The following is a 13,178-nucleotide window of genomic DNA, read 5'->3' on the forward strand; positions in this document are numbered from 1 at the left end:
AGGGAAAGCAATGGCAAGATCACGATGTAACTGCAGTTACTTTGAAAATGGTATTTGCAGGCAATGCTTCACTGCAGAGGATGCCCTGAAGGGGATGCTCATCTGGAGGGATGCCTGTCACTTCTCATCCAGGTTGGCCACTTGGGAGTGTATTGCCTTTTTTTTTTCCCATCTCTCTTTTCCCCTTCCTTCCCTTGCATTTTTTTTTGGCTTTTGTTTTGCCCAAATGGAAGAGTTACTGTTACAGTTGCTGTATACCATGACTTATGGACCCCACAAATAAATCTTTGTGCCTGTAAACCTACTTCATCATCCTTTGTGCAATAGTGAGAACTCTGGTCTCTTTCACATGAAGACCAAATAGGTGAATTTAACCACTTGTCAAAGATTTAAACATTCATAAAACCATTTGACAGGTCTCAGCTCAGATCTGATTGATCAGAGATAGTTGCTTAAACTGTCTCCTGTGTGTGCTACATCAGAGAGGTTGAAATGAAAAGTCAAATGTATTAGTTGAAGGTAGTACCACCACAACTGGTTTAAACTCATCTGTTTGACTTGTTCTGCCTCAGTCAAATGTGAGAATTTTAATAAGATCAATTTTCAGCTATTAGTGAATAAACAGATATTAGATATTACTGAATAACAGCTATCACCTGCTATCTGGGAGGCTTTGATGTGATGTGATCTGCCGTCCACCACTGCAGCCAGGACCACTGACCACTCTCATGTTCGTGAAGCTGTGAAGCACAGATTGCAGAACTGGAACTCTTAGGAGATGACTTTGAGCTAAATAACTCTTGAAAGTTTTCCACAGGGGTGTGAGGCATTGCCATGCTAAACCATCTGTGCAGACTTGCCTTTCTTTATCCTTGTGTAAAACTTGACCAGACTTCATGGACCTCCAGGCTCTTCACTCAGGTATTCCAGACAGAGCAGCCCCTTTGGAGTCAAAGCAGCATTAAAAGAAGTACTTAAATGTTTTGATAGTTGATGCTGCAATGCCTAAGGGGTGCTTGGCCCCAGGAAAGAATTCAGGTGAAACACAGGGTAAAATCTGGCTCTTCATCTGGATTCGTAAAAGCTGGTGTACTAAGAAATAGATCCTCTAAACTCCATAAAGTGATCCATCTTTCTCCTTCGTTAAGGAAAAGATGCATTTAGCACTTCTGTTTTATAGTTCCTGTCTAGAAAGGGAGATCAAGAGTTTCTGGTCCTTGATTTTTTTGACTACTTCTGGTTTTAACCCAGTAAGAATTAAAACCAACATAAAAATAATTCTCTGTCTCTCAACCAGTATCCAAAGTAGAGCCAAGATCCCCTTCATGTTTGTGGATTACCAATCATCTTCCTCTAGGACTTTAGCGTCATTTGAAGGAATAACCTGAATCATAGCATACTCTCTTAATCTGAATTGGTGTAATTGAAATGGATTCACATCAAAATAGGAGCTTTTGGAACCCACATATTCCACATTATGGCTGATGCCTCTAGTCATTAACTTATTTTTACTGCTAGAAACATTGTGTACATCTATCAGATATGGCTCCTCCAGAATCGTACTAAGTGCCAAATGATCTTACGCAAGAGACACGTATGTACATTCATTCAGCAAAGTGGGTGATGCTCCTGGGCGCTCAAGGAAGTCTCTGTCTGCTGAGATTAGATGGTGGCTGGGAATAGATTTCCTGAATTAACCTCTTAACTGCACTGACTTGTCATTGGATTAAAGGATATGCTTTGCCAAAAGTTCTTAGTGTTTTTTCCCATTGCTCACAGGAAAACTAGAAATAATTAGGGGGTCCTGGTTCCCCTTTTGTCCTTGTTTTCTGTCAGTGTGAGTCCGTGAATGTCAACAGTGTTCTTCAATTTATCCTGCTGAAGACAACCAGGCTGAGGTTGTCAAGACTGCAGAATGAAATGCAGCTGCTGCCACACCACAGTCAGTGTATGTGTGTGTGTGGCCATGCGCGTTACTTGTAGTGATAACTTCTGATTTCGCAAAGCAGACCCAGTGTTTGATCAGTGCAAAGATAAATAGTTACACCTGTAGAGTGAATGCACAGAGAAGGATATGCTTCCACATTTGTGATAAAAACACAGGAAATGTCTGGATTTATAGGTCCGTACCCAAAAGTACCTGCACCTCCAGCAGGCTTTTACCTTTTGCTTCTGGTTTGAGGTGCCAATCATGTTTTAGTTCCTATCATAAAAGAAAGTATCAGTGGACAAATTTACCTTTAGAAGCATTCACATATGTGGGCTTTCTATTTGGAAAAATTACGAGGAAAAAGTAAGGGCAAAAATGTGACTTTCCCAGTCCTACATGCAAATATTCTAGTGGGGCTGAAATTGCAAATGTGTTTAAAGTGCATCCAAAACCTAAGTGACATAAAAGAGCACACACATGGCTATATGTAAGTCCTGATTTGTCCACAAATCCTTGGTGTTACACAAGTGATGCTGGGCAAGAAATAGAGTCCTGAAAAATATGGGTGCCCCTGGTTACATCAAGCATGTATTTCATAAAACACCAATTCACAGAACTCAAGGGAAACCTTGGCTTTAGCAAAATACTGCAGAATATTAATGGGCATCAAAATTTCTGTCGTAGTGCTGCATCTGACAATCTGTCATTCAGCAGACACTTAGGGTGTGTTTTTTTCTCACACTGCTTTTAAAGTGATGTAATTATTTCTGGTGATGTCAACTGGCAGAGGAAGCAACAATGAATTTTAGCCAGCATTATTTTTGACTGCCTATGCTAAAATAAAGCAGGAGAACTTGTGAAAAACTGTATGCCCTTTGGGTGGCGCCTACTGCAAAGCATTTGGTTTCTTTTCTTACACAGTAGAGCTGAGAAAGCTCCCACCCTGGTGCTGGCTGGGTGGGCTTTAAGTCCCTGGTTCCTTTGGGTACTTCTGGGAGAGGGTGCGACCACAGAGCGTCAGGGATATCTGGTATGCAAAGATGAGACAGAGAACAGAAAATGAATAGCATCTATTTATAAATGCAGTTTGCATTTGGTAAGTGTAAGTAATTTGCCTCTGGTTTTTGGTTTTATATGGCTACTGAAAAAAAAGCTGTAAACATATTTTACTAGTTATTAAATTTATTATTTTTTTAAATACTGTTGATGTATACACCCATGAATAAAACAAGTCCTTGCCTAGTCTCACAGTTAAAAGAACAGAGAAAACATAAATTTTCTTTCTTTTTCAGGGTGTAGTAGCATGTTTACATTACCTTAACAGACACTGGTAGGCTAGGTGGGAAGAACAGGTTTTAAGAAAGGCTTTGAAAGCATAATTACAGTTAGAGATCAAAAGCTGGCACACCTGCTCTGGGGTGTAAGTCTGTGGGCTGTTAGATCTGGGGTCAGATCTGATTTTCACCAGTGATTTTCACCCATAAGGACCTGGGGTGAGTGAGGCACGAGCGTAGCCGGGCTCCCCTCCTACCCAACCTGCTGGGCCAGCAGAGCCAGCAAAGGATATTGTAATGTGCAGCTGGATGTGCTAACACCATCCTGCTGACACCTCCAGCTCAAGGGAGTTGAAAGAAGGTCTCTCTCTGAGCTTGGTCTCCTGGGATTGTTTTAGAATTGTGTGAATTTAGACATGCTGGTGCTCAGCTCTGCCCACAGTCTTCTCCTTTTTGTAATCCAGAGCATAAATGTTGTATGTCACTGGTATTTATAATATATCATGCGGCAACATGAAACGTGATATGCACTTCTAAGCAGCTGTGACGTACCAGAGTACAATGACATAACAAGGTTAGCTGTAAGCTCACTTATTCATCAGTTTATAAAATCAGTCTCCAGGAAAAGAAAACATACCCAAAATATGAAGAAAAGAAACACAAGGAGTTCATTATCCAACACAGAAGACTTTATTTACAATTAGACAAAAAGATCTCAGAAAGAAGAGTTTGAGCTTTATTTTGTGTTGAGTTCATTAACATTTCTAATAAATGTTTATCCTGCACTGTTTGAACAAATGTAAATACTTAACATTAGCCTTAATTACATGAATTAACAATAGCTGTAACCAATGCTTTGGACAAAATAAGTACTAATTATAATTCAAGTGCAGTCGAGGTGCTGAACATAGTTTAAAAGTCCAAACCTGCATTGAGAGCAATGAGATACTACACATGAATAAACGTATTTATGTGCATGCAAAATTGGGCCCTGAGACATTTAAAATCATGGCCTGACTTGCTGGATCACTGCTGCTGGAGCACCACATAGTACTAAACAACATGAGTAGAGCAAACACTAACTTGCTGTCAATGGACTTGAAGCTGAAATGCTAGTGTATCAAAAACGACAGGAGCATTGCTGTTGTTCCTTTGGTGAAAAGATCTCACTTTTAGATTGTGGCACAAAATACTACTTTTATTATAAAAACTTGGTGTCAGGTCTTGAACCACAGCAGAGCTGTACATGTTTCAGAGGAGAAGATGACTTAATGACTTTAGTGGTCCTCAAAAATACTTTTTTGACCAGGCCATAGGACTCTAGGGATGCCTTCAATTGTGTCAAACTGTCCCCAGACTAATACGAGAACAGAGCATCACATATGACACCAGCAATAATGTAGAGATGAGAGAAAGGTCTTATTTTTCATTGACTAGCAAGCACCATGAGTAAACAAATGCATTGGCTCTCTAAGTGAGAGCAGAGCTTCCCTTGAGGAAGCCTCCTTCATGTTTTACACATGTCCTGCCCTGTTACTTTGCATTTCCAGCTCATGGCTGGAAAAAGAGTGTAGCCATGTACCACATAGATCTTGTCTTCAAGAAGCATCTCTTGGGATTTCTGTGATTCATCACCTCTATTGATAGCTACACAACTTTGTCCACGAGGAACATGGGATTAAAACAACAGCATTTTAGTCTGTTGGGTTTTCCCCTTTATTTCCAAAGGGTGAAAACACCTTACTAAAGACACCTGGCAAAAGATATTGTCCTTTACTAGCAACATAAATCTTTCTGGTTTAAAGTCCATTGTAGCATTATTTCCAAACACCAGGCTATGAGAGGCTGGCCATTTTTGATCTTCCTTTTTCTTTGCAGCTCTTATTTAAGGGAACAAAAGACCCAAGAAGAAATCTTCGAAAATGCCGAACTTAGGCTCTTGTTCTGAATTCAATGAGTCCATGGGAAAAGGAGAGACCCTACAACACTCAATATCTGTCCCACTGACTCTCTTTTCTAAGATACGGCATTCAGATTAAATGAAAAAGTAAACCATTTATGCAGATGGCAGTGTTTGCTACCTGTCTACAGGCTGATGCACCTCATTAAACAAATGGATGCACAAATTTCCTTGTGGTAGATGGTTTATCAGTAAAGAATTGGGGTTACCTGTTTTCATTTATGTTCTATAGCAAGGAAGTGGAACCCTCTGATGTTTGATCAAAATCATTACCTCAGTCCTTCCTGTGTCTGGAGCATTCTGGAATATTTTCTCTTGACCCTAAACGTGACATATGTGAGCACTTCCTAAGGGAGGCCTTGGGCAAAGTGGGGTAAGGGGAGAGCAGAGGCTGGTGTTCAAGCAACAGCCAGGATGAAAAGCATACAGGAGGCAACAGTAAGAGCAGTGGAGCAGGTTGGGAGTTAGGGAGTAGCTCAGATTGCTGAACGTCTGTGGAGCGGAAGGTTGATGAGCTCCATCAACATATGAATGACTGTGGTGTGTCTATGAGCCATCTCCATATAAAATGTATAAACCACGTATTTTAGTAAGTCTTTTATTAACTTCATGTATTACAGTTAGTAACTTTACATAATAAACTTCACATTCAACGCAATTCACATCCCTGAATAGAGGACAGAGAGCAGTTCTATTGCAGCAGCTTCCATTCCTTGAAGGAACAGAAAGAAACATTGCAATGAGAGCATCTAGAGTACAGCATGAGCTCAAAGGTGTTGTCATTCCCAGCCTGTGCTCAGAGACAGAACATCAGCAAATGGCTTTCATTTGTCTTGCAAATTCCAGAAGAAAAAAAGTAGCAAGTTGCATAAATGGCAGAAGGTGGACTAAAATCCAACTGTATCTCAACTTCAGTCTGCTTGAATGTCATTTAAAATTTGTAACAAGGTTCAAATAATCAAAGTAATTTGACAGCATAGTTTCCATGGTGGCCTCTTTACTGATGTCAGAAGTGTGGACCTTTGGAAACATCAGCTTACTTGGGTTAATGAGTTGGTCTTCTCAACATGGAAAAGCATGTTGAATTCCATAGCATGTGGACTGACTGTGCCTTGAATCATACCTTTTGTCTCTGAATTTTAACATGCTGCTTGGCTGAAATTTCAATTAAACATTGCCTACCTCTGAAGTCTTTTGTTACCTGTAGTGAAATAAAATCAGAATTCAGCATGTGATGACATAAGTTGTCTTCTTAAAAATGTCTCTTTACTACAGCATACTTTTCATTATCACATTCATGTCTGCACTTCTTTTAAATCACTCCAAAAATGTGTTTGTTTCCATAGATGTCAGTGCATTAATCCACCACTCCCATGATGGGAGTATATTTTGTCTTAGCGGGCTAGATATGTTCAGGAGATATTTAGACTAACATGACAGTGATGCACAACTGAGAGAAAGAAGTGAGAAACCCTGTCCAACGCTCAATAAAAAATGTCATTTACAGTGGGTTATCTGAACCCCAGACAGGGGTATGTCCTGGAAGAGCAGAGAAATCTGCAGCTGTGTGGCCTCTGTCCCAGAGAAGTACTAGAGGGCACTTCTGAGCAGTTTAGCAGTCTGGGATAAAAGGTCTATTTTCATAAACTCACAGCGATCATGTTGTGTTTTGGAATAAAAAAAATGTTGGTCTTCTGATATAGTTCCCAATACCCTCTCCTGCGTGTGTTAAGAGAATCCTGAAAGATTAAAGCTGGGAAGAGAATTTAAAAACATTAGCTAAATTATCTGGATGATTTCCCACAGAACACTGCTGAATTTACTAGTGCTTAAAAAATAAGAACAGCTAAATAGGTAATGATTCTCAATTTCTTGAAACCCCGAGGAAAAGTTACTGCTGAGGACTGAGCTGTTAGTGCTTACTTACTTATTTTAATTTCTTTGATCTGCATATGAAATAAGAACCCATGAATGCGAGGAACAGCACAGAACCTGCGATCATTAACACCATCTGCAGCACACTCAGCATCTGCACTCGACCGGTGACTTTATTTCTGAACATTTCTGCTTTCGCATCCCCAATAACAGCAGACTGAAACAGTGCAAAACAAAATGGCAGTGAAAGGTAAGTATGCAAGCCCTCACTTGCTGAATATATTCTTGGCGTGTGCAAATCACAGCATGAGTTTAATTGCCCAGTATCAGGGCACCAAGGCTGAAAAAGCTAGGTTGGGTTTTTTTCTTTTTTTTAAAACAGTGAAGGTTAATAGACAGAAAATATACTAACCTCATTTAGCCAAAGAAGAGGAAAAATATAAGGTTTTTTAACTTTTGATAAAGCTCTGAAATGAGAAAATAAGTACAGCATGTTACCTTTAGTTTGGTGCATAAGCCCAGTCTTTACTTAAACATTTTTTTTCTCATCTAACTACATTTCTACCTTCCAGATGTACCTTTTTACTATAGTTTTGGACTGAAAAAAAAATAAGCCTACAATTAATAACAGCCATTTTACATATCGGGCAACCATCTCTTTCTGTCTAGTCTTCCATATGTGGGTAGTCAGAAAGAAGAAAGGCCGGACACAGCTAGGTTTTGGTGGGAGGGTGTGAAGATCTGTGTTGTGTTCACCTGCCAGACGTATAGGATCCTGAAATGCATGTCTGTAGGAAGATTTGGGCCAATGAAGAGAAAAGAAACAGCTAGAGACTCATCAACCCGTGTGATAAAATCCATCTAGTGACAGAGCATACATAAATTCTCTCTCATTGGATTTATTACAGAAAATATATTTTGCCTTCTAGTTCATCCTCACGGCCCCCGTTTGGGTTTTGTAAGAATGTTATTTTTAAGAACATGTTGCCTTGTAAGATTCTGTGGGGAAATCAAATGTGTGTTAAAATACTTGGGCAGTGCCTTGCTCAAGGCGGCTTGCTCTTTTGATGAAATTTATGTTCTCTGAAAAGTCATGGCTGAAATTTTTGCAAGAAAGACAAAAAGGCTTTGGGAAAGTATTTTCATTCCTTCTTTTGCTAGCCATTTCTACTGACACTCTGGTAGACCAATCAGCCTCTTGAAAAAAGACTTTAAAAACAAAATAATGAAGTAGTACTTACTCAATTTTTGGTGCAGGCTTCACAAGGAGGTTTACTTGCAGCCTTTTCGCAAATTGTAGTGTAAAACCAGTGATCTAAAAACAGAAAAAAAATTAAACCACATTAATTTAAATGTTTTAATTGGATGCCTAAGCCTGGAATATGGACAGTGTCAAAAAGCACTTTGGTATTATTTTATCCTTATGTTTTGAAGTATTCAATTTTTATGAAATTTTAGTGTTTCTAAGGGTCTCTCATTTCTCCTAGAAGTTCTGAATTTGTGGCTTTACCATAGTTACTTTTGTAATTTGCAATTAAAACTGAAGGGGAAAAAAAAGGTTTAAAATACTAAACCAGTCATGAAATGTTTCATGTAAAAATGCATTTTAGTTTTTTTTCCCACCAGAAATTAGCTAAATTTTCTTTTTCAATAAGAAGGATGTTCAACTTGCATAGGGCCAAACCCAAACATTTCATATCAGAACAAACATATCAAAACAAAGGTCAGATTTTTTCTTCTTCTCCTTCTTTTCCCCTCTGTCCTCCACAAAAACAAGACAGGGTGTGATTCTTGAAAATTTTATATCAGATTTAGGAAATTCTGGTTGATGTCTCTATTCCAAATAAGGTGAAACAAAGATTTCACTTTAGATCTCCTCATTGAAGTTATATAGCTTAACTGTCAAATTATATGACTAAAAATATTTTAGTGAAAAATCCTGAATTTTACCTTTTCATCCAAATTCAGAGCAAAATAAAATTTTGAAACTTTAGAATTCATCACACAATTCAGAAAACTTTGGTAAATACATTTAAAGTTAAGAATCTGAATCACTGGAACAGAAGTAGAGGTAAAATTGGAGGCAATCAAAATCAGAGCAGTCATAAATTCATTCAGTTTGGGAGCTCTGTTGGACAATCTGAGTCACAGAGACTATATTAGGTCTGTTCTAGACTAGTCTGTTCAGACTTCTGGCAATCTTCTTGGAAATAAACTGATCTATATTTATTTAATTTCAATTGAGATAGTAATTATACAAAAATGGCTAGCTATAGAAAATGAAAAAAAAAATAAGTATAGAGGGAACAGAAGAACTTTCATAGAAAAAAAATTTCTCAAAGTACTTGAAGGTCATAGAAAAGCTATAGTATACTTCAAAGTTTGCAGAATCTATTTAATCCCACATTCCCAATAAGGAAATATTAAAACATATTTTCCAAACTTTGAAGGTCAGAATGAGACAAAGTTCTGCTCTAAATTTCCCCTGCTAAAACCATAACACTTTTGTGAGCAGATCTTGCAAAAGCAAGCATGAAAATATTGTATCTTCTCTCGTCCCTCTGGTAAAAGGCCTACTCTACTACAATTAAATTTAAACATCACAAGTTTACTGAGTTACAATTATTAAATATTTGGACTTACAGGCTCTACATCTAGAAATGTCTCATGCTCCTTCTCATTTGGGCTCAGGCCTTCAACGTCATGCAATATAGAATCACTTGCATGAAGAAAATGCGGAAGAGAGATAAATACCGGTCTTCCTATTTGAAAAAACAAACTCACTTGAATCATTAAGCCTTGTTTCAGTGCTCATCCTCTGAGGCCATTTTCCATGCAAACATAGTTTTTTATATAGACACACAATCGTGATAAAAATGTTAATAGTCCCGTCCCCCCCCAAAAAAAAATTGAGCATTTCTGTGATTCTGCTGTCATTGGGAAAATTTGCATGGTGAAATAAACCATGTAGTTGTAAATCTTACTTGACTGTGTCCACACTGTGGAGCTGGCAGTGCTCCCAGTTTCACACTGAGGTGAGGACCTGACTGTCACTGTTTCCACCCACCCTCATGATCTTGTTTTAGTAGAAAGCAAGCCTGAAGGGAATCCATGCTGTCCACTCTGCACCAAACGCAGACTCTGTATACATTTATTTTATTAAACCAATGCTAACCTTAGCCAATGGTGTCTCTCAATCTCTGCATGTGTACATAGTTGTGTACACACGCACATGAATTATCACAAATACAAGGACTGTGACTATCTCTGGCTTTTATACAGTGCCTATAGAATCCTCTTCTTTCCTTTCTATACGCGCATTCCTGCAGTTGCAGTATACGATCTGTCGTATCACAATTTTGCATAGCATTATGCAAAATACAGAAATACTATAGTTCTCATTTTGGGAAATGAGGCTACAGAAAAGTGAAAGGTCTCACAGGCAATCTGTAGAAGAATTCACAGACAAACACAAACGTCCTGGATCTTAGAGTAACACCTCAGCTACAGGACACGTCCTTTCTCCCCAGATAAATGGCTTTTTTGGCAGTACCATGTCACTACTATACCAGCTTTGCAGGCACTAATGTCTAGGACTCCAGCTACTGTGCAGTTCTTTGATATGACTTCATCTGTACAGAAGCAATAATTATCGCTGACTTCAGCAGGCGATGCAAATGCTTCACGAGGAACTGTGAAACGATAGAGTGAGATTCCCTTCACCTCCTGCTTGCCCCGGAAAACTCCATAGATCGATCTGAATATAAAAGAGGAGAAACGTGTTTCAGTCATTTGGATTAAAAACCTGAATTCGTGGCAATACTCCTTAATGATCCCCCAGCTGTCTCTCTTAAAAGAAACAAGTACTCCAGAGAGCCAATGTCCAGGCTCTCACTGTTCAGCAGCGTTACCTCACACTGTTCAGCAGTTTGTAGGGGCGTTCCTCTGTAATGGAGAATATTCCACACTTTCACAAAAGCATGTACAAGCTCAGAGGTGAGCATGACGATACACATGAAGACAGACAAAAATACTAATACTACTAATAAACAATATACACAAAACTAACAAGTTAATTAAGAGCTCTTTTCCCTACACACTTCTACACCAACTGTTACTAGGAAATTTTTGAAAGTTTTTGGACTACAGTAGAGAGACTTACCAATATAAAACAGTTCTGCTATAGGCTTTTGCTGACCTGATGATACTAATATATGCTTTATGATGCAGGCAACATTCTGCATAAAACCTTTTTGAAAGTTTTTGGACTACAGTAGAGAGACTTACCAAACAGTTCTGCTATAGGCTTTTGCTGACCTGATGATACTAATATATGCTTTATGATGCAGGCAACATTCTGCATAAAACCTTATTCCATTGCATATGAATCAGAACACCACTTAAGTTTCCTGTTGCTGATACCTTATCAACTGATATGGAGATATGGTTGTTATACAGTAGTATAACCAGGGCAGCAACACTTTTCTATTGCAGCAAAACAAAATAAAGGTTCTGGGTTTTGCAACGTGGACAGAACCATTTTCCACGACTCCGTTTCAGCACGACCTTTGGGCGATTGTTACTGTCCTTTATTGTTCATTAATTGTGAGAATTAAATGGCCAGAGGGATCTCTCAAACTGCGTGCAATCGATCCAAGAATTTTATCATTTCTCCTCTGCATAGAATGCCCTTTTCCATGACTTGTGAAGTGCTTTCCAGTTTGGGGATACAATTACTTCACAAAAAAAAGAACTTTAACTTCATGTAAAAACACTGATCTTTAAAAACAAGCAGTCTGCAAAGCAAATGGCCCACTTTAAACCTAGTTAAAAGGAAGCAGCTGTTTCCAGGCAGCAAAATAAATAAAGGGGTCGAACCTTCCAAAGTAAATACACTGTGATGCACTTTAAATCTTCTAATATCGCTTTCAGTGATCCCACTGGAGAACTCAGGGACACTGGATAGCCACAGCAGAAGCAGCAGGCTGAAAAGCCATCAGTATGTGATGTATTGAGCAGGTTTGTTTGTTTGTAAATACATAAAATATGTAAAAATATCCTGTGAGAAAACAGTTTTGAGTATCTAGTGGATGGCAGTAAATCCTGTTCTGCATAGATGATGTTCTGCAGAAATGCCAAAGATGGGCCTAACTGGCCCCTGCTGTACCTATTGCCTTCTCAGACCAAATAAGGCAGGTTATAGGCTGGGTCCTGATCTTAGAAGAAGTTCAAAACTTTGAACCCTGTGACCCTCAATGTCTTTCGTAGATCTGTAACAGCTCACAACAGTGTCAGGTATTCCCGAATTATACATTTGTAACTGGCTTAAATAAAATACACCGTAAATATCTTGCTACTTGACATAAATAAAAAGTGGTAGAATCAGGCTCTAAATCGTGAGCACAGCTCACGAATTTACTTGTGTTTAGGTGAAGCGTTTATGTTGAACTGCCTCGGTGGCCTGAGCCCAAGCAGAGCCACTGCAGCTGCCCTCTGCAACGAAAGAGCATTGGGCTGGCACGTGCAGGCGTCTACGCGCAGCAGGAAGGGACCGGCCTACCTGCAAATATCGGAGGAGAAGAAGCGCAGTATCTGGTCCTTCTTGACAAACGGTGGGAATGATGCCCCATCTGTGAATAAAATAAAATAAGAGCTTGAAAGCAATTCCACTTAGAAGACATGATTTAATCTCTAGCTCAATACTCAGCTGTTACTTTCCTATAAAGCTGTGAAAAAGGTAAAAAATATGAGTCTTTTTTGGGGAAAATATTTATGTAAGTTATTGTACAGTGACAGGCGCTCCACAGATAAGATTGTATTGTTTTTGAAAGCGAGCCAAATTATGGCAGCTGGGTTTTTTTTCACAGATGTGAAGCTATATGATCAAGCCCATTAAAAACAGAGGGTACAAAAAACAGTCCTGCTTAATAGGAATCCCAATACCTGTTGCCATTTCTTCAAGGTTTATGCAGTCTAAAGACCTAAACCTTTCTAGAGATCCTCGGTTCACCTACAGTTAGAGCACCCAGCGCTTACAAGAAGCACAGCTTTAGACTTCAAAACTGCCCATTTAATAATCAGTGCTAAACCTTTTTCACCAAAGATTGCTCAAGCGGACCTCTTCTTTGTAAGCTGAGAT

General features: G+C 38.9%; 1 protein-coding gene across 4 annotated transcripts in view; it reads right to left on the reverse strand.

The window, feature by feature from the left end:
- Window positions 1–5,746: 5,746 nt before the first annotated feature.
- Window positions 5,747–13,178, reverse strand: part of CD36 (CD36 molecule (CD36 blood group)) — a 36,327-nt gene continuing 28,895 nt past the window's right edge. For 3 of the 4 annotated variants that reach the window (XM_075490821.1, XM_075490829.1, XM_075490815.1), the window contains exons 8-12: window positions 12,600–12,669; window positions 10,609–10,796; window positions 9,683–9,801; window positions 8,281–8,354; window positions 7,513–7,827 (exon numbers count right to left, since the gene is read on the reverse strand). In XM_075490821.1, the coding sequence (XP_075346936.1) occupies window positions 7,593–7,827; window positions 8,281–8,354; window positions 9,683–9,801; window positions 10,609–10,796; window positions 12,600–12,669 (686 nt within the window). In that variant the 3' untranslated portion in view covers window positions 7,513–7,592. The other variant, XM_075490839.1, reaches the window with a different exon arrangement.

This window comes from Mycteria americana, chromosome 1 (genome assembly GCF_035582795.1).
Source record: "Mycteria americana isolate JAX WOST 10 ecotype Jacksonville Zoo and Gardens chromosome 1, USCA_MyAme_1.0, whole genome shotgun sequence".
In the NCBI taxonomy this organism is placed as follows: Eukaryota; Metazoa; Chordata; class Aves; order Ciconiiformes; family Ciconiidae; genus Mycteria; species Mycteria americana.